At 47.3% G+C, this 21,513-nt stretch overlaps 1 protein-coding gene across 3 annotated transcripts; it reads right to left on the reverse strand.

Annotated features, from left to right (window-relative positions):
* Positions 1-5,417: 5,417 nt before the first annotated feature.
* Positions 5,418-19,653, reverse strand: LOC120696770 (cyclic nucleotide-gated ion channel 1-like). Of its 3 annotated transcripts, XM_039979769.1 has the most exons (9): positions 19,432-19,586; positions 18,687-18,838; positions 17,895-18,432; positions 16,502-16,714; positions 15,589-15,869; positions 15,402-15,513; positions 8,332-8,568; positions 5,873-6,605; positions 5,418-5,810 (listed from the first exon to the last, which is right to left on the reverse strand). In XM_039979769.1, the coding sequence occupies exons 2-8, from the start codon at positions 18,713-18,715 to the stop codon at positions 5,907-5,909; spliced, it is 2,109 nt and encodes a 702-aa protein (XP_039835703.1). In that variant the 5' UTR covers positions 18,716-18,838; positions 19,432-19,586; the 3' UTR covers positions 5,418-5,810; positions 5,873-5,906. The 3 variants fall into 3 exon arrangements, with proteins under 3 accessions (XP_039835703.1, XP_039835695.1, XP_039835688.1); XM_039979761.1 differs by having other exon boundaries at positions 5,418-6,605; positions 18,687-18,806; positions 19,432-19,653; XM_039979754.1 differs by having other exon boundaries at positions 5,418-6,605; positions 19,432-19,608.
* Positions 19,654-21,513: the final 1,860 nt, after the last annotated feature.

The following is a 21,513-nucleotide window of genomic DNA, read 5'->3' on the forward strand; positions in this document are numbered from 1 at the left end:
AACCCGCCGACTCCCTAACCTAAGGGTCTCGCTCCACGACCTGCCACCCCTCTGCATCCCGGCGGATGAACTTGACACAACAGGGGCAGAAGTCGACGTCTTGGGGTTCTGAAATAATTTGGGTAACAACAAACCCTGAGCATCTAATACTCAGCAAGACATACCCGACCAGTGGGTATAACTTAGCCCACATACCTAGACATACAAGGCTTTTGGCTGGTGGTTATTTTACAGAAAAACGACTAAAGTAATTCCTTACTTTTATTATTTTAGCCCCAGATTCTATGTAAATTATCTCTAATCTAATATTTGCCTGAACCAACTATAGCAAATATGGTGGTGCAATCAATAATAATTCAATGTGTTCTACATCATATGTATATAAATATACTCATTATCCGTCATAACACTACGATGCGACGCAGTGATCAAGGTGTTCATATCCGAGAGCGACTGACGGCGAATCGGTTCGATTTAACCTTGCAAGGTAGACCTAACCAACACGGCACGCGTATGCCCCGTCGGACCACACGCACCAACCCTTCCCCTCCCCGCCTCGAACTACAGAACCACCCCACCTTCATATAGTCAGCCGAGCTCAACGTGAGACCACCAAAAGTAAACATATGCATCCCATTTCTCCGCGACTACTCGACTCGTCCTAAGGGGTGGTGATGCAGTTCTGTACTTTCGAAGCGAGGCAGTACTAGACTTACCGGTTTCGACTACCTCCTACTCCCGGCATGCGGTTAGTACAGTTCAAACATGATCAGCAGGACCAACAATGGTACGGTCCTTAACCGACTCAGACGGGACTAAGACACCCAGGAACCCTGTCCTGCTGATATACCTATACATCATCATCAATTCCCGTCCAGTCTCAAATTTCCATGCATTCTATATCCATTTCAACAACTCATGTGTCGAAATATAAATAAATCTCATATCTCGCGTGTAACCGGAAATTACTCGACTTTTAAACATCTATATCTCGCGAGTGACAAGAAGTCACTCGACTTCTACCGAGAACTCTTAAGCATAGCATTACTACCATCCTAACATACTAGTATAAACTCAAGAAAACCTAGGGATCATGCAACTAGGGTTTCAACCAATTCCTATACGTAATGCACAAGTAATATATATATATATATATATATATATATATATATATATATATATATATATATGTGTGTGTGTGTGTGTGTGTCATAATTTAAATTAATAGGTTGTGCACCGGGGCTTCCCTTGCGTCTGCTGCTCAGTGCTAGGGTGGATTGGGCCTTGGGCCGGCTCCTCACGATCCTCCTGCTGCAGGGCTTGCCCCTGTGGCTCCTGTGGCTCCGCAACCACCTCATACACAATTTCCTCCACCGCGGCTGCTACACGTATGCATATGCATATGATATGAGAGAATGCATGCATGATTTATAAAAATTACAAGTAACCAACAACCTAATTAATTTCTATTCAATTGTGCTAACTAACCCTAATTGAACCCTCTCAGCCCTGCTAGCACCGGTCAGACCGGTATACCAAACCGGTCAGACCGGTCTGGCCTGTGTACGACTCGAGACCAAAAATCCGGAGTATCCGGACGTATTCTCGGAGTATCCGGACTCCCAAGACCGGAGAATCCGGACCTAAACCCGGAATGTCCAGACTACCACAAACCCGGAGTATCCGAACACATGGCCGGACTGTCCGGACCCCTACCGGTTAGACCGGTCCCTCCGACCGGTCAGACCGGTCCAACCCAGACCAAAAGCTGGAATCTAAGTCGCGGCTAAACTAGCCCACAACTTTTAAATCCCTTCTAGGCCCTAATTCAGAGATGAATATAGATGATCTTGACCCAAGAAAATCGACTAAAACCTTTCCAAAAAGGTGAATTCACCCAACCCTAGGTGACTTACCTTGAATGAGTTATCTAGCCCACCAAATCTAAATTCCTTCTAGGCTTTAGTTCAGGGATGTAAGCGGACACGTTTGACCAAAGGAAATCAATTAGAACCACCTAGAAAAGGAGATCAATCCACCCAAGCTTGATTACCTTGAATGGCTTCTTCCCCACGAAGAACTTGGAATCCACAGCACCCCAGGAAGGAGCACGTGGAGGAGATGATCACCTACACAAATCCGAAGCTCCCATGGCCTCGAAATCAAGGGAGAGGGAGGATTGAGGAGCTTAGGGCTTGGGTAGGGAATGAGAGGGAGAGAGCTCGGGAAAGAGTGGCTTGAGCATGGTGAGGATGAGTGATTTGTTGGGAGAGAGAGAAGAGTGGCTTAAATGATGTGGGCCCAAAACCCACAAAACAGGTTCAACCGGTCAGACCGGTCGCCCCGACCGGTCAGACCGGTCCAACTGAACTGAGCCAAGAAATTTGATCAGTGAGTTTTATCGTTTAGGTTTTTCTCAAAACTAATGGCTGGGCTTAGTCTTAATTATGGATGATTAATACCTGAGGTGTTACACAAATGCACAATGTCATCTAGCGGTAATAATCCTGGGAGCTCATTCGATGATTTCAACAAACAAGCATCAAAGATCAAACCAGTTCAACTCCTTCATGATATATGTTGTAGCTTATACTATTAAGAAAGAGAGCACGTTACATTCCTTTCTTACAAAAAGGTCCCTGAGTAACATAAGAATTACAGCAAGGTCCTCCCCGCCGTTGGTCATCGTCTTCCTCAGTAGAGCCTGCCGTCAATGCTTCACCGCCAGGTCGTGAGCAACAAGGGCGGAGCCAGCAGACGAAGCCACTGATGTCAGCTCTATGTCACAACGTTGTCAGCTCCGCACATAAACAGCGCAAAACAATGATTAGTCACTGATTTTGCATAAAATCATCGATGTCAACTGACATCAGTAAATACATGTAGCTCCGTCCCTAGTGAGCGACGCACCTAATCTTTTAACCTTCCATCTTCACCTTTCGAAAATAGAGAGCGGACTCCAATTTTTGGAAAATTGCAAGAGACTCTCGAGGAAAGATCATCAGTCGTCGGCTCCCCTGATTCTGCCCCTCTTCCGCCTGCTTCCACCTTCCTAGACCTAGAGCACCAGGTCGCCACCCCAAAACCAGCGAACAGAACGCCGGAAGCAATGCCAAGGAAGAAGAAACTCACTCCTGTACAACTCACAGGTTCGATGCCGGCACCGGAGTACACATCGACGAAGGAGAGAGAAATATGGAGTACCTTATTCCACGAAGCCTCTGTCGTCTCCCCCAATGAATCGCGGTGGGGACCCCTGACCTCACACGACGGCCAGAGCACAAGACATCGGAGCCACCTTGGAGGAAGCAAAACTCCTCCCCAACGGCGATGCATGAAGCAATGCCGAAACGAAGGAGAAGGAAGAGCCATATATGCGTGACGCCGGGGGAAGCACCAACCGAGCCGCAGCCGCCACCGGATAAGCACATATGGGGACCTAAACCTAGATGGGGACACATCCACCGCCGGGATAAACAAGCTAGAAGGCCTAGATCTACAGCTAATCTACATCCACCCGCCGAGCCAGCTACCCTCTCATCTCCAACGGACCGAGGCCTTCGGAGGAGAGGGGGCCGGCGGATCGCCGCGGGAAAAGGAGGCCTCTCTCAAAATCGCCATGGGAGTCCTGTAGAAAGGGGAAAATGAGGGAGCGAGCAACGAGAATTTTTCCCATGTGATGAAGTACTCCTAGTTTGAGAAGGATGACTTGGCTATAGTCATGGTCTTCCTTGTGGTCAATGGGTTTTAGGAGTTGGGCACGGGAATTAAGGGTCTATTTTGGAGGGCTCCGACTCCTCCAAAAATGGATATGGTCTTCACTAGCAGAGCGGCTTTACTGGTGGAGCTGAAACTGTTTTGAAAACATTTGACAAAACGGCTTCTCCATTTTGGCTTTGCTTCCACCTCGGTGGAAGCAAACGTCTATGAAGCTAGTGAAGCCATGATTTTGCGGCTTCACCACACCAGTGGAAGCCGAAAACGGCTTCATGGCCAGCTTCACCACTATAGCCGGTCAAAAAAAAACTGTTTGGGAGGGCTTCAGCTGAAGCCGGAGTTGCTTTTGAAGTCCTCCCAAACACGAGAAAGAATGAAAAAATAGAGAGTGCACAAGAAACGAGGAGTGACGGAGGAGAGAGATAGAGATAGAGTTGTACTAAAAAATGAGAATTATATTTATTTTGGAATAAATTCGAAAAGATAAAACCATATATAGTACTTGTTTAGGAATGGAGGGAACAGGAGCCATCGGTGGAGGAATAGATCGACGACTCAGCTGTATAATGTTGTCCACTCGGCTATACTCCTACCAACGTTAATGTTGTCAGAGCACACGCAAGGGCGCTTTAATGTATGTGTGTCTTTTTTTTTACGACCCATATTGATTACTGAGAAGAGAGTACAGAGTCAACGGGACTAAAGTCCCAGTTACTACAATTAAGCTCCGAAGATGCACCGTCTAAAAGCGGCGGAAGAACTTTTTGCACCACTGTCGGCGCAGTGAGGACCTGTTTGGAACCGCGAGTGAAAAAATCGCTGGGCTCGGTGGGCTTATAAGCGATAGGCAGTCAAGGAGTCGCTTCTGCGATTTGGCTGCGCGTAGTTCACTTTCTGTGTTTTGCTATCGTGGGCGGTGGGCTGAAGCGCGTCCGCCAGGGGTTCGGCAGGACTATTTTGCTTCTTGTGCTTATAAGCTAAGCAAACTCTGTCCCAAACAGGCCCCCGAGTCTGGTCACTGAGTAGTACAGAAGACTTCTAGGGGCCTGCCTGGCACTCAGGTGCTGGAGGTTCAGAAGCAGTGCCGCACGCAAGGTCGCTTGGTCAAATATGGGAGGCGCGATCGAGTCAAATTAATGAAAATCTTGCAACCGCCCATGTCGTCGTGTAAGTAGAACTTTTTTTCAGCACTTTTTGCAGCTCTAGCTTCTTTCTTTCTTTTTTTTTTGTTCCTATAGTATGTTTTGTTTTCGTTTTCAAAACGGTAGACTTGGTGGGTAACATAGAAATGAATACTAGGTACTTTAGACTGAAATTTCTGGTGATTCTTATTACCTTTCCAAAGAAGGCGGCCGAAGTGTAGGTCGGACCAGGCCTATATTATGCTCTCTTTTATGGATTCTTCGCTTTTCTTTAGAATAGCTCTTCCGCTGTATGTACACCCAATATGAAAATCCTGCGTCCGCCACTGCTGGTAGGAGAAAATAGGAACAGACATGCAATGCTTTATGGATCATGATTCATGAAACAAGCCAGCGATGACAACTCTGGATCAGTAGTGTCATGCTCCTTAAGCAGCAGTATCTTTGACAGTAGTGATACGCAACTTAAGTAGCACTATCTTTGAAGCAACAGTATCCTCCTTTTTTTGCAACAGAGGAGCAGTTCTCTCTTATTTGAAAAGTGCAGACACAGATGAGTTAACTCTAAAATGCTATATTGCCCACAGCAGTTACGACTGATATAACTCTACATCATTTCACGGACCCTTTTTCAGTTCATATTAATCGCTTCCTCTCACAGTTCACATGCGAGCACATCCCAAAATCAACAAACTATTGATCAGTTACATTTACAGTATCTTCTGTTTTCGAGATTCACAAGAGGTAAAATCTGGTATGCTAATAAAATATAAATACATGCATCTTGTATGCAGAATTAATAATTTAATATGGTGTGTCTGATAAAAGAATCGTAGATACACATTGAATTCCGTGATTCAAACCAGACGGCTTTAGACCACCTGGTCCATCTATGTACACTTGTGCAGCATCCAATCACGTGAGTTTTGTACCGGTTTGATCATGAATAATTTCTGCTTGTTACAGGGTGCCCCCAAAGACGTGAGTTTTGTACCGGTTTGATCATGAATAATTTCTGCTTGTTACAGGGTGCCCCCAAAGATGAGATCACTGATCTTCAACAAAAAAGTTGGGTTCTGCTGGCTTCTGTAATAATCTTACAGGCACTCTTTCCTGCAAACGGGCCTTTCGGGTGGCATTTTTCCGCAAGATCCGCATCATGTTACCAGCAAAACGCGAAGCGTAGAGCGCTGCACCAAGACTGAGCGAAGTAGTGCCGTCGCATACAATTGCTGCCTGCAACCTCTTTTCCTTTTCGTACAAAGTCTCTTCAAGCTTCTTTCTGCAGTATCTGTGCCATGCTGCCTGTATGAAGCAAGCAGCCCAAGTTCTCCATTGCTGTGAGTAGAATCTGAAGGTATGCTGGAGCTGTTTGCTGTGAAGCCTCCTGAATTGGGTGGCAACAAACTTCAAGTCGTCAGCCCTCAAAGCAAAAGCTTCGACTTCAGTCAGCGTCCTCACTGTCCTAGTTGAGCCAGGGAGATTCGATGCTGAAGTGGGGTCAAGGGCCCATGTGAGGAGCTCTTCACCACAGAAGTCGCCACCTTTTAGAACATTAGAGTTGAAGAAGCCAGTCTGTCCACCATTTGTTGTCGTACTCTCTAGTGTTCCCCTCATGATGAAGAGCATTTCATTCACTGGGTCACCTTCACGAACGATGCAGCTTCCTTCCGTGTACAGCATGGGCTTTAGACGATCACACATAGCATCCAAGAGCTGCTCATCCATGTTTTCAAACATTGGAACCTGCAAATAGAAAAGGAATGGGTTAAAGATGGAAATGCTAACAACAAATAGCATCTGTTGATCAAAGAACAAAAATAAAAAGAAAGAAGTATATACGAACTCAAAGTATCAGATGTATAGGTCCCTCAAGTAACCTAAAGATCTCCATCAGAATCTTTTCTGCTCAATAAGGTCTTTGGAAAGTTATTAACTGCCTTTCAACTTGTTAGGGGTAAATCTAAGCTCAGTGCATTTTATGGCAATTCAGAGTTCAGACACATTATGAAGGGACTTGACATTGCGGTGATAGCATGCAACTTTCTAGAGCTTAGTTTTCCTACTGCTTAATTTCCTTTAAACAGTTGACGAAGTGTGGCTAGCTTTGCTGAGTTTCAAGAGAGAAAAAAAGAGAACATAAATGGTGAATAAGCTAGCTAAAGAGTCTAATTTCCAGATATTGTCGTTTCAGTCAATATTCGGGGTGCGAATGGATGGCCCTAAGGGTCTCCACCAACCCTATTTAGCTTAATTAGGGTGCTAGTTTCTCAAAAATGTGAACCACAAATCCACACCCCTAGTCAATATCAATTACCCAATAACATTATGTAACTGTTTTTTTTCTTTCCACCTCTCTTTAGCAATCAGCATATAAATTGAATCAAGCTCTGTCCTAGTTTAGCAATGCTGTAAGAGCAGATGAAGATGATCAAATGATAGGACAATATTGCTTGTCCATGAGGCAAGACCGCAAGAGTGGTGTAGAACCTTATCACATACATAGTTCAAAGCATCCATTCAGGGGCAAAGCAAGACAAGAAGGTCACCGGGGTCTTGCGTAAAATATGATGGGGTCATTAAGAACAATTGTAGCTATCTACAGTGATTGTCCATTAAAATCTTCTAAGTTCGTCGGGGTCGGCAGACCCCAGTACCAAGCTGTAACTCTGCCACTGCATTCATTAGGCCTATACCAAATAATACATGGGGCATATGATTGCATCAACCATTCTGCTTGCTAACACATACATTCCAACCAGAGAGGTGTCAAACTTTAGGCACTGCCAGAGTTGCGCTAAAGCCCAGATGAGAACCTACCTGATGCAGAACAGAACCACAGCCACTATCTGCTAACACAATGCATACTAAACTTGGCTGGTGGGGGAAAACCGACCCCGCAGTATTACAAATGAGAAGGAACCTCAGCCAAGATGGCAGAGAAAACCCTGAAACTCTGGCTTCACCCTATAGGGCTGCACCATAACCTCGGACGACCACAACCCATTGGGCTGGCGACCACCGCAACTGCCTCTGGTAGGAGGGCCCAAAACAACCACAGGTGACACTATTTTTTTAGGTTGCAAGAGAGGGGATTTTTTTAAATAAAAAAAAACTGTACAGCAGGGGAAGCCCCCGCTCCAGCGGGGATTTTTTTGGTGCTACCAGGATTTGAACCCTCATTGGTGTCTCCCTCAACTGGGGAGCTTACCACTACACTACAAGAGTGTCGGCACCGACTACTTAAATAACTTACAGTTCTTGGGAAATAAAGTTAGGCATATCAGCATATGTATATATAATTATATATTATCACTACATGTCTACATGGAAAGGGGTCAAATATCCGGTCTGTATGGAAACAGTAGATAAATGCTATCTCAAGGAATGTGCTTGGGAGTATGTGTATGCATCCATTTCCATATACCAAATGATGGGACACGAGAGAAGATGAGACAAAAGTTTTAAGTACCTTCATCAGAAGAGACAAACAAAGATGTCTCTTTATCTCTCTTCGAAGATCCTTGGGAAGATTTGTAAGAAGGCCCTCTTCATCGACACCTCTTGTTTCTTGCCACCTATATTGTTCATGGCGCATAATCCGCTCCTTAAGATTTTCAGGAAGTAGCCTATGTGCCATCCACTGCTCTGTATCACGCCTTTTCATTCTCATTTCTTCTATACGCACAGAGGCTGACTGTAAATAGGTCTGTAATTCACCAACCATAAAGAAAAGAAAATTAGGATAATATGGTACGTATACAACTTAGCTGCCTAGTTAATAACTAAATAATTAAATTAATAATCCCTGATTTTGACTGAAATAATGAGCTTCTGTCTTTAAAAAAACATGATACACTGCAGGGTAAATGTTTGGTAAATCAGAGATGCTGATATATAAAGGAAAATGGACTCGTCTAGCTTGTTATTTGTATTGAAATGAAGATCGTTTAAGATCATTAAGGAATGAAGAAAATTTTATGTAAGCTTATTTTACTTTTTTTTAAAGCAACCAAGCCTTTACAGGTGTGGTGCTTTTTCCATAAATTACCACAGTGGGGGCCTCCCCGCTGTACAGTTTCAAAAAAAAATTACAGGTGTGGTGTCTTGTAAATCTTTTGCTCTTCTTCTTAATGCAATGATACGCAGTTCTCCTGCTTATTCAAGGGGGAAAAAACAAGCCATTACAAGCATCAGTTCTGATTAGAGACACATGATTGTGGTGTCCACCATAACACCAGTAACTCTTGCATACATACTACAGGGCTTGGCCCCATATCTAGGACTAGAATCACAGTTGATACTTTTCTCGGTGTAAAACAGTAACATCAGAGCTAATACAGATATACAGAATATGGAGTTAGCTGCTTGAGGAAAATGTATGGAGTTAGCTGTTTGAGGAAAATGTTAATATTAAAGATAAATAAAAGAGACTTATTCTCTTTTAAAGAAATAACTTTTATAATGCTTTCATTTCCAGGTTTTCCATCAGTGTAGTTCCTTTTTTTTTACTCAAGGTATGTATTTACTGTTGGTGTATATGAGAGCCCATGTATAGAGGCTCATCTAGAGGCCCATGTATAGGAACTATGTATCCCACCCTTCTAGGGTTTGGAGGAATATATCACATTATTCTCTCCTACATGGTATCATAGTCTCTCTTCTCTTCTCCCTCTCCAGCCGCCGCCGGCCGCCGCCGCAGCCATGGCTGGCCGCCGGCAGCCGGCGCCTCCTCCTCTCTCCTCCTTCCCTCCCCTCCCCTCCTCTGCCGCCGCCCCTGCGCCGGGTCCCCGTCCCGCCGAGCCGGCCGCCGGCTCCTCTGCTGCCACCGCCGCCTGGCCCTCACCGGCATGGCACGGCCCGACCGCCGCGCTGGCTCTCCTTGAGCCGGTGCCGGACACCGCAGCAGGCGCCGCCGCTGGGGGGCCGCGGGCGCATCCGCCGCCGCCGGGCACCTGCAGCAGGGCCCCCTGCCCGACGCCGCCGCCGATCCCGCCGCCCTGCAGCTGCTGCAGGCCGCGGGCGCCGATCCAGCCGCCCTGCAGCCCCTGCTGCAAGCGCCGGCTGTAGATCCCGCCGCCGCCGCTGCGGCCCACCGCGCCGATGTCGATGCGGGCAAGCAGCCCGCCGCCAACGCCGCTGCCGCCGATCCCGCGTGGCCTGGCCTCGGGATGGCCCCCGCGGATGCGCCGCTCGCCGCCGCTGCACTCCGTGGGCAGCAGGCCGACGCGGCTCTCGCCGCGGCTCTCCTCGCCGCCAAGTCCGAGGCTTCGGCGGCTCAGGAGCGGGTCCGCGTGGCTGCCCTCACTTGGGAGCGCGAGCGCGCCACAGCCGACGCCCTCGCTCTCCGGGTCGCCGAGGCGGAGCACTACCTCCGTGTCTCCACCGGCCAGCTGTCCGTCGTCCCCGAACACGGCGCCTCTTCCTCCCACCAGACCCCGCCCGCTGGATCTGGACCCCGGCACGCCCCGACCGACCCCATGGTCGCCTAGCTCCACCTCCAGGCCGCCGGCGTCCAGAACATCAGGGCCCTGGTCACCGTCCTCCTCGACCCCACGTCCTCCTCCTACGGACGCTGGCGAGACCAGGTCCTCCTCGCCCTCCGCCGCTACGCCCTCGACGACCACGTCCTCCTCGACATGCCGATCGAGGCGCGGGGCGTGGTGTGGCTGCGCCTCGACAGCGTCGCCATGTCCTGGATCTTTGGGACCATCTCCCTAGATCTTCAGGACATCGTCAGGACCCACGGCGGCACCGCGCGACAGGCCTGGGTGGCGCTCGAGGGGCAGTTCCTCGGCAACGCCGAGTTCCGCGCTCTCCAGCTCGACGCCACCTTCCTCACCTTCAAGCAGGGGACCTCTCCGTTGGTGAGTTCTGCAGGAGGATGAAGGGCATAGCTGATGCTCTTCACGACCTCGGGTGTCCGGTGTCTGATCGGGTCTTGGTGCTCAATGTCCTGCGGGGCCTGAGCAGCACCTATGTCCACCTGAAGACATGGATCACCCGCCAGAGGCCCTTCCCCTCCTTCCTGCAGGTCCGGGACGACCTCGTCCTCGAGGAGATCACCAGGGGTCTCGCGCCCGGATCGTCCTCATCCACCCCCACCGCGGTCGTTGTTGCTCCACCGGCTTCCTCCGCCGCTCCTGCCACCTCCCTCCTTGGTGCTGCTCCCGCCGGGCAGACCGGAGGTGGGGAGGGGCCGTGGACGTCGTCGGCTGGGGGGACGGAGTGGTGGTGGTATTGGTGGCCCTGCTTCTGGGGGTACTGGTACCGGTGGCGGTGCTGGGGGCCGTGGGGCGCGCCGACTCCGGCTCCTGCTCCTGCCCCTGCCCCTGGAGGTACGCCCTGGCCATCCTTCAGCAACCCATGGTCAGGGCGCATCTCGATGTGGCCCTTTCAGGGTCCGGGAGGAGGGAGGGGGGCTCGTCCTTAGCTCCAGCCGGCTGCCATGTTCACCGGTGCTGCTCCCCTATTCGCGCCGTCCTGGATCCTGCCCGCTCAGCCCAGCCAGCAGCCGACCTGGCCTGAGGGGTGGGACCAGGCCGCTCTGGCGCAGTCCTTCAACATCATGGGACTGACGCCGCCGGTCAGCACTGAGTGGATCGCCGACTCGGGTGCCTCCTTCCACACCACCCCTGATGCCGGTATCCTCTCTTTTGTCCGACCCCCACACCCCTCTTGTCCTTCTTCCATCATGGTTGGTGATGGGTCTTGCCTTCCTGTCACTGCCGTGGATTCTGCTCCTGGTTCTTTTCGTCTTCCTAATGTCCTTGTTGCTCCTCAGATGGTTCACAACCTTCTTTCCATTCACCAGTTTACTACTGACAATTCTTGTTCTATCGAATTTGACTCTTCTAGTCTTACTGTGAAGGATTCGGCTTCCCGACGTCCGCTCCTCCGATGTGACATCTCGGGGCCCCTTTAGACCCTTCGTCTTCCTGCTTCCGCTGCTCCTCCTTCGACTTCTTCTTCTTCGTCTGCTGCTTTTGCCGCGACGCCGTCTTCCACCACCCGGCACCGCCGGCTTGGACACCCCGGCCGCGACGTTTTGGCTCAGCTCAGTCGTAGTACCGATGTTCCATGTACCAGGGCTCCTGCTGAGCACCTCTGTCATGTGTGCCAGTTAGGTCGTCATGTTAGACTTCATTTTTCTTCTTCTTCTTCGCATGTTGCGCATGCCGTTGATCTTGTTCACTGTAACATGTGGACATCTCCTGTACTCAGCATTTCTGGCTATAAATAATATCTGGTGGTGGTGGATGATTTTTATCATTACTCTTGGACTTTTCCTCTGCGCGCCAAGTCTGAGACCTCCCCTACCCTCCTCCACTTCTTTACCTGGGTGTCCACTCAGTTCGGCCTCACCATTAAGGCCGTTCAGTGTGACAACGGGCGTGAGTTCGATAACTCCACCTCCCGTTCCTTCTTCCTCTCTCGGGGGTGTTCAGCTGCGTATGTCTTGTCCGTATACCTCTTCCCAGAACGGCAAGACTGAGCGGATGATTCGCACGACGAACGACGTCATGCGCACCCTTCTGATCCAGGCCTCTCTACCACCGCGCTTCTGGGCTGAGAGCCTCCACACCGCCACCTACTTGCTTAACCGCCTTCCGTCCACTGCTTCTCCTACTCCCACTCCACACCACGCTCTTTTCGGTACCCCTCCTCGCTACGACCACCTTCGGGTCTTCGGGTGTGCATGTTACCCTAACATCTCCGCCACTGCTCCACACAAGCTGGCGCCCCGCTCAACTCGTTGTGTGTTCCTTGATTACTCTCCTGACCATAAGGGGTACCGATGCTTTGACCTCACCTCTCGCCGAGTCCTCATCTCCCGACACATTGTGTTTGACGAGTCGGATTTCCCCACCTCCTCCACACCTTCTCCTGACCCCGAGTTAGTCCCTGTTTTCGACTGACCTGATGGTTCAACCACCTTTACCTGTCTGTCCTTTCCCTGCAGGTTTTCCCGGTACGCCGGCACCGCTTCCGGTGATCCCTGCTGCGCCAAGCGCGGCCCCGGTGCCCACTGTCGCGCCACGCGTGTCCCCCAGACCTCCGGTCGTGCCGTGTGCGGACCCGGTGTCTCCTGCTGCGCCACGCGCAGCCCCGGTGCCTTCCCCTACACCTGCGCGGTACGCTCAGCCGATGCAGGTGTACCGGAGTTGTTCGGCGCCGAAACCGGCGCCGCCTCCGGCTCCGACACCGGCGCTGCCTCCGGCTCCGGAGGCTCTGGCGGCGCCTACACCGAAGCCGTCGCCGCCGCCTCCGCCGACTCGCTCTCGTGTCAAGCCGGTGGTGTACCACCCGCCAGTCATCCATCGGAATCCTCGGCATATCCATCTCATGGTGACTCGGCGGATGGCGTCTCAGGCCGCGACTCTCTCCGCCACCGAGGGGGAGCCGCAGGTCTCTCCAGTACCCTCCTATGTCCGTGACGCCTTAGCGGACCCTCACTGGCATCGCGCGATGGAAGAGGAGTACGCGGCTCTTCTTGCCAACCAGACGTGGGACCTCGTGCCGCGTCCATCTAGTTGCAATGTGGTCACAGGCAAGTGGATCTGGACGCATAAGCGTCGGGCTGACGGCACACTGGAGCGCTACAAGGCTCGCTGGGTTCTCCGGGGTTTTACCCAGCGGCCTGATGTGGACTATGATGGGACATTCAGTCCAGTGGTGAAGCCTACTACTGTAAGCACAGTTCTCTCGCTTGCGCTCTCTCGCTCTTGGCCTGTGCACCAGCTGGATGTGAAGAATGTGTTTCTTCATGGCACTCTGTCAGAGACAGTCTACTGCTCTCAGCCAGCGGGATTTGTGGACTCCAGTCGTCCGGACATGGTCTGCCGGCTCAACAAGTCTCTCTATGGTCTGAAGCAGGCTCCTCGGGCTTGGTATTCTCGGTTCGCCACGTTCTTGCTGACATTAGGGTTCACCGAGGCCAAGTCTGACACGTCTCTCTTCATCTACCGCCGTGGGGATGAGACTGTCTATCTGCTGCTCTATGTCGATGATATCGTGCTCACAGCCTCCAGTCAGCAGTTGCTTCAGCGCGTCATCTCCTCTCTGCAGCAGGAGTTTGCTATGAAGGATCTTGGTCAACTCCACCACTTCTTGGACGTCACTGTTGAGCCTCGCCCGTCTGGCCTTCTCCTTCACCAGCGGCAGTATGCACTCGATATTCTGGAGCGGGCTGGAATGACTGATTGCAAGCCCTGCTCCACTCCTGTCGACACTCAGTCGAAGCTGTCTGCTGATCTAGGTGATCCTGTGGCTGATCGTACTGTCTACCGGAGTCTGGCCGGTGCCTTGCAATACCTCACCTTCACCAGGCCGGATCTCACCTACGTTGTTCAGTAGGTTTGTCTCCATATGCATGATCCCCGGGAGTCACACCTTGCTGCGCTGAAACGTCTCCTCCGCTACGTCCATGGCACTGTGGACCTCGGCCTGGTTCTTCACCGCTCGTCCTCTGCTGAGCTGGTTGTCTACACCGACGCTAACTGGGCTGGCTGTCCGGACACTCGCCGCTCCACTTCCGGCTACGCCGTCTTCCTAGGCGGCAACCTGGTCTCCTAGTCATCCAAGCAACAGCCGGTTGTCTCCCGCTCCAGTTCCGAGGCGGAGTACCGTGCTGTCGCTAACGGCGTAGCGGAGGCGTCCTGGCTACGACAGCTCTTGGCGGAGCTCCACAGCCCACTCGCCAAAAGCACGCTCGTCTACTACGACAACGTCAGCGCCGTGTATCTCTCCACCAACCCCGTTCAGCATCAGCTGACGAAGCATGTGGAGATCGACTTGCACTTCGTGCGCGACAGGGTCGCCATCGGCGATGTTCGGGTACTTCATGTCCCGACCACCTCCCGGTTTGCCAACATCTTCACCAAGGGACTACCCTCCTCGACCTTCTCGGAGTTTCGCTCCAGCCTCAACGTAGCAGGTGGATAGTGTGGCTGTGGGGGAGTATTTGCCCTGCGTGTACTTTCTCGTTGTCTAGTCTTGAACACCGCTGCGCCGGTTGTTCAGACTGCGGGGGGGGTGTTGGCTTTCTTGTTGTCCAGTCTTGAACACCGCTGCGCCGGTAGTTCAGACTGCGGGGGGGTGTTGGTGTATATGAGAGCCCATGTATAGAGGCCCATATATAGGAATTATATATCCCACCCTTCTAGAGTTTGGAGGAATACATCACATTATTCTCTCCTACATTTACAGAGCACTCAACTTCATAGAATCATGTAAACACAGTGTTCCTGTACAGTCAGTATTGGTTTATGTGATTTTATCAAGTGAATCCATAGGCAGTTTTATTTACAAATGTGATATGTCCATTCGTTCAATTTACTAAAATCAAGTGAATATACATCAACAATATGCCACGAGATATTAGCACAATCAATTAAAATTGCAGGCGCAGAATTTTGGATATCCAAAACATCCTTCACATAGGTTGACCTTTTTTAATAGCTAATTAGCTGACACTTAATGCAGCAACACATGAATGACAAGACAATGCCATCAATGACAAAAAAAAAACACTGTCTGTACCTGCACATTACCAATAAGTAGTGCAAATAGAACCAAGCCTGATGTTGAGACAAAAACCGCAAACAGATTCTCCAATGTATTAGTGCTTGTAATCATGTTCTGACCAAGAGAACTGCAATAGATGAACCAATAAACAAATGCATGTTGAAGAAAAAGAAGGTGGAAGTTAAACTTTTTGTAAGCAAACCTTAGATTTTGTAGCCCCCACCAAAAGCAATAGAATAGTTTCTCGAAGAAATTATTTGAACTTGAAACATTCTGGAGAGCTGGTAGAAAAATTCCAAATGTCGGGTCTGGCTTGGCATCGCTATTTGTTGCGCAAACATGTTGCAAGAAAGCATTATTTCCAAATGTATTAGTCTCACAATATAAAGATGTAGGATGACAGCCAGTCTGATTGCTGCATGCTTGTCTCCAACAGGAGTCTAATCGTTGGATGGAAAGCATGTACCAAAGAGCTCCAAAGCCCTGTAATCAGTTGTAGCATCAGACAACAAAATTGCGGAAATTAAATGCATTTATCAGGAGGTTAGCCATCTCATCGAGTTATATGGAGTTGAGCCATATAATGGAGCACTTCATTATATGATGACAAACTGGGTGGTTTACATATTACATTCTCTAGTATTTGTTTTTCTTCTTGGTTACTGAACTAGTAACTTTTTACGATGTTGCGCATTCCCAAATTTGTGACTAGAAATGTGTACTCATATTGTAAGGCAACTGATGGTTGCCACTTTGATTTTAATAGGTATCCAAATATTTTTTACAATTATGCAAATATTTTTACAATCGTTTAGTGTAGGCATCTCTAGTTGTATGTTTCGAATTCTTCTCAGATTCATTTCCTGACAGGCAGATTCTGCATCAGAATGCCACCAGAACATGCAAAAATTGTAAGAAGCGTCCCATAAACCTTTGCTCTTTGTCCATAGATACGAATATATGATTAAGGTTTAGGAATTGTCCCCAACCTGGTGAAAGGTATGGGTGCACACATTGTCTTACAGCTTACAACCAAGGCAGAAGATAAGGTTTTAGTGAGCAAGTGCAAACACTAAATAATGTTTTCTTGCCAATAATGTGTCAAGGGGACTTACATGACTGGCAAGCATATAAATTATCAGGTTGAAAGCAGCACCAGCCCATGCTGTCTCTGTAAGTATGCCAGCAGATCTTGTGATTTGAAGGTAAAGTGGTATTATTCGGAGCAGTCGAGGCACATATTGACATATAATAATAATCAGTAGTACAATTTTTGCCTTCATAATTTCAGAACCTTCGAGATGAGGCAGCACCACCAACACAAATACCTGATAGTGAAAACATCACAGGTAGTTACAACTACATGGAATTTAAGGATAGCAAACATCAATGAGTAACAGGGACTTATGAAGAAAAAGGAGAATCAAATCTAAACCATTTAATGGAGAGATCTAAAGTTATAAACTGGGAAACAAAAGCAATCCCTTCTATTTTTTCTCTAACAATGGAGGAGAGTTGTGTGCCATTTCACTAAAAAGTCAGAAATATATATACAGAGGAGAGATCAAAGAGGCCTTCCCCAACACACCCAACATGAAGGAAATAAGGTTACATTCGCACCACACTGTATAATCTAGGCGACCACGACCAGCCACCTCGCAAAAACAGATTAACAATCCGGAGCGAGCACCAATAAATGGAGGCAATTCTATATGAATTTACAGATTTTCACTTTGTTGCCCAACTTGCACCAATTTACATATATGTCAGTCTTCTGGGCCATTGGTGCATTGAAGCTTAGTAAAGTATCCTAAAATTGGTAACAACAGCATTTTCTTGCAGCTTCTCATTAAGTCATCATTGTGTATGAGTGAACTAGACCTGAAGTGCGTGCACATTAATAATTCTACAAGTTTTCATGTATCCTAGCAAAAAAAAAAGACAACTGCATGTTGCTGGATACTCCGTACACTCAAAAGCACTCAATGTTTTGGACATGACAAAGTGTCTCATATGTATCTTTTATTCTTTGACAACTAATTTCTACTAGAATATATTTATAAAATCTGAAAAGCATTATGAGAATAGGAAACATTTTCAAGACATATCTACACACATGTTTTTTTTTATTACAAACTACTACCTACGTCCCAAAATATAGCAACTTTTAGACTTGGACAAAGTCAAACATTTCCATCTTTGACCAATAATATCTCCAAAAATAATTACTTTTAAATAGAAAATATTACATGTTATGATAGTTGGTTTCGGTATGAATAAACTAATATCATTTTCATAGTATCAATGTTTATGATTTTTAAATCATCTATAGTAAATTTTTAAAAGGTTTGACTTGGAAAAAAACCTAAAAATAGCTATATTCTGGGACAGAAGGAGTAACACGTAGTCGAAGCTTCAAAAGTTTGACTGGATCTTTTCCGAAACATCAAGTGAGACTAGAGGGAGTAACTCAATTATGAAACACTAAGTAGATGGTATGTCATTTACCTGAGGGAGGGGTAGAACAGCTAAGAAATCAACCAGAAAAAATGTTGACATATACCGCTTCGCTATTGCAAACGTGTCCTCAACCAAGACACCCCGACCAAACACTCTAGAAGAAGGAGCAATAAAGCCCGTCCTGAACTGAAACATTATATGGAGTAAATAGAAGATATCTGTGAAAAAGCGCAGGATACTTGCTGCGGTTTCCAACTTCTTGTCCAAGTGAATGCATTTTTTGTCACCATTGATTACCGGGATATACAAGAACAATGGGTCCACAAAAACTGCAAAAAGACATGATATCACAAATATTTTGTTCCATCTCTGCAGAAATGGCCCTTGGGGATCAAGAACTCTTGTTTTGCGCTTCCTTTCCTCCGAAGCAGATTTGTTTAGAGTTTCAGAATGTGAAGAGTTCCCTAGGAATGAAAAGGCCCCTGCAGTTCTGCCCTTTAGCAACCCAAAGACGTTATGCCCTTTTTCTGAAACTACCCTATCCGAAACAACAGAAACAGATTGCTCTGATCTCCAGTCCTGAAACCTGGGCATAACAAAAGCAATAGAAAAGGTAGCACTCAGAATATGTGAATTTTCTGCAGACCATAGAATGAATCTGGCACCACACATTTCCACTGAAGCAGGGTTTCCTTCAAACAATGGAAAGATTTTCTTTCAAAATAAGACAGCAGGTCGCTAAGATATTTATGATGCAAACTAAACTTGTGGCACTATGATGCAATTTTTCACAACAGTTCTGATGCCATGTAGAATCAGAGGATAAAACAAGAGGCTGACCTCACATATCTCTCCTCTCGGCCTGCCATGGTTTCCTTCTAATCCCAGAGGAGAAACAGCGCCAGCAAGGCGTCAACAGCTGACCAAATCTTCAAGTGCAGCATGGAAGCATCAACCTCCCTGGAGATCACCAACCATATACACGTAAGAACCTTCAAAAGGCATAGAGAGCAAAGCAATCATCAAACTGTGCAGATTCTCATTTAGTGGTAACAGTCTAGTAAGTAAAATGAACAAGAATCCTCAGGCCTAAGCATGACGCCAACAGATGAGCTGCAGATTAGGCACCAGGCGTAAGTAACCAAGGGCAATCCAATGGACCGATTAAGGAATTAGAAAGCTTATGCTAATAGGGACAGTTTTTTCCTATTATTACTGAGATGATAAAGGTGGCGTTCCCAATTCCCTCGGCTGCCACCCCCCCCCCCCCCCCAAAAAAAAGTTCCAGCGCTAAACCGAATCAACAAGGCTGTAATCCCCGATCCTTTGGGCAGAGGCAAGGTTGGCTTAGACGAAGCACCCTACCAGGACGCCGAATCCGCATTCCAAGCATGAGAGTAGCTCCGCATCACGACAGGCCACAATTCGCAGCTGAGCAGGCCCGGAAGCGGAGCAAAATCGCCGGAGCGAGGCGGAAGCAGCCGGGAACCGGAACGGATCTGAACCGGACCAGACCGAGAGGCAGCAGGGTAGATCGGGGGGGTCGGGGCGGAGCAAGAGCAGCAGGCAGCAGGGGCGAGCTTACCGGAGCGAAGGGTCCGGCCGAGGGCGGCGCCGCTGGCCGGGCCGGGGAGGACGGAGGGGGCGAGTTCGTGGGGGCGTGGTGGGGTAGCGGCTAGTAGTAGTATTCACGAATTACGAGACGGCGGCGGCGGCCGCGGCGGCGAGCGACGGGAATGGCAAGGTTACCGGCGGTTTCCACGGGCCGGGTCGGGACGGCTGGTCCGTGCATGACGGGGACACGTTCCTCGCGTGGGTGGGGGTGGGCTCCACCTACCAGCTCGACCAGAACCTAGGCGTGTTTGGTTGTGCTCCGTAAAATTTTTAAAAATGCATATTTCTATATTTGAAGTACTAAACATAAATTAATCACAAAAATAATTACAGAACTCGTCTGTAAATCGCGAAACGAATCTAATGAGACTAATGAATCTGTCATTAGAGGTTATTTACTGTAGCATTATTGTAGTAATTTAGCATCTAATTACAGCCTAATTAGATTCATTAGATTCGTCTCGCCATTTACAGACAGCAGTCGCAATGCGTTTTTTATTTCGTCTAGATTTAAGTCTTCATGCAAGTGTGGGAAAAAAAATTTAAAATTTTGGTTTATGCAACCAAACACGGCCCCTACTCTACCTGCCAGCCCAGTCGCCAACAGCCGCGGTCACACGCTCACACACACTACCCCAATTGGAGGTCAAGGGTTTGAGATTGGAGTTCGGTTGTAGAAAGTTGTAACACTGAGTATTTAGGGCAGTCTTAAAGAAGTTTTATATGCATGGTTATCTAGATTGAAAACTAGTTAGTTGTGCTAGATGATTTTATAGTGATAAAATAATCTTCGCATCTCATGAAACTTCATCCTTCTCTCTCCTTACCATGTCAGCAAAATGGATGATATTTAATATCATGAATCACTCCATAAAATCCCATTAAGACTGACATTATATACTTCAAACCAAAATACTACTGCTAAAAAGAACTTAAATAGTCATAAACTCATGATATGCGTATACAAAGATATGCGTTATTAGTGAAAAAGTAAAATGAAAAGGATATTGAATAAAACCTATGCATGTAATTGATATATTGGTATTAAACAAATGACAGAGAGATTGGTATTTTAATTGAAATTCTCTATTTGGAACATATATACATGTTTGTTTCCAAAGATTGTTGGACAGATTTCATGAAAAAAATGTTATACGGTATCAAAACTGATTGACGGTTTCACTTTTTTATGCTTTTATTCGTTGCTAAGCTTAATTTTAGATCAAAATGCATGGTTATTTGATGCAAAATATATCCTCACTGTTTATGATATTGAAATTGATGTTTATTTATCATGGATTCATGAGCTACTAAAATTTGGTGAACAAACAATACTCTCTCCATTTCAAATTAGAGTTCGTTTAACTTTTTATCTCAAATTTCATCACTCATATTATTCAAAACATTTATGCAAACATAGTCAAATTTAGATTATTCTTGAAGATCTTGTATTGATAAAAGCAATCCACAACGAAAGAAGTAATATTTTGCACAATCTATTATCTTATTATTTGGCCAACAAACGGACCTTCCACGTTCACTCTCAATGCCTAGAAATTCTCACGTTAATCGAAGAAAATAAAATTAAATTAAATTACCCACCACTGCCATTATAATAAAATTAGTCAAAAATACCCATTATCTTATTGGCCAGGCTCACCGCAGCCAATGTACCTTTCCATAAATAAGATAGATTTACTTTTAAAAAAATCTAAACAGAATCCATATGAGGAAAACAAGTTAACTTCATCATCACGTTTCCATAAATGAGACAGATTTACTTTTTAAAAAAAATCTAAACAGAAATCTATTATCTTATTATTTGGCGAACAAACAGGAGCCTCCACATTCCCTCTCATTTCCCCGTTAATAAGAGAAAATAAAAAATTAAATTATCCACCACTTCCATTATAATAAAATTAGTCAAAAGCATACCTTATGTTATTAGTCAGGCTCATCGCAACCAATGTACCTTTCCATAAATGAGATAGATTTACTTTTAAAAAAATCTAATCAGAATTCATACGAGCAAAACAGGTTAACGTCATCATCA

Source organism: Panicum virgatum, chromosome 1K, assembly GCF_016808335.1.
Source record: "Panicum virgatum strain AP13 chromosome 1K, P.virgatum_v5, whole genome shotgun sequence".
Classification (NCBI taxonomy): Eukaryota; Viridiplantae; Streptophyta; class Magnoliopsida; order Poales; family Poaceae; genus Panicum; species Panicum virgatum.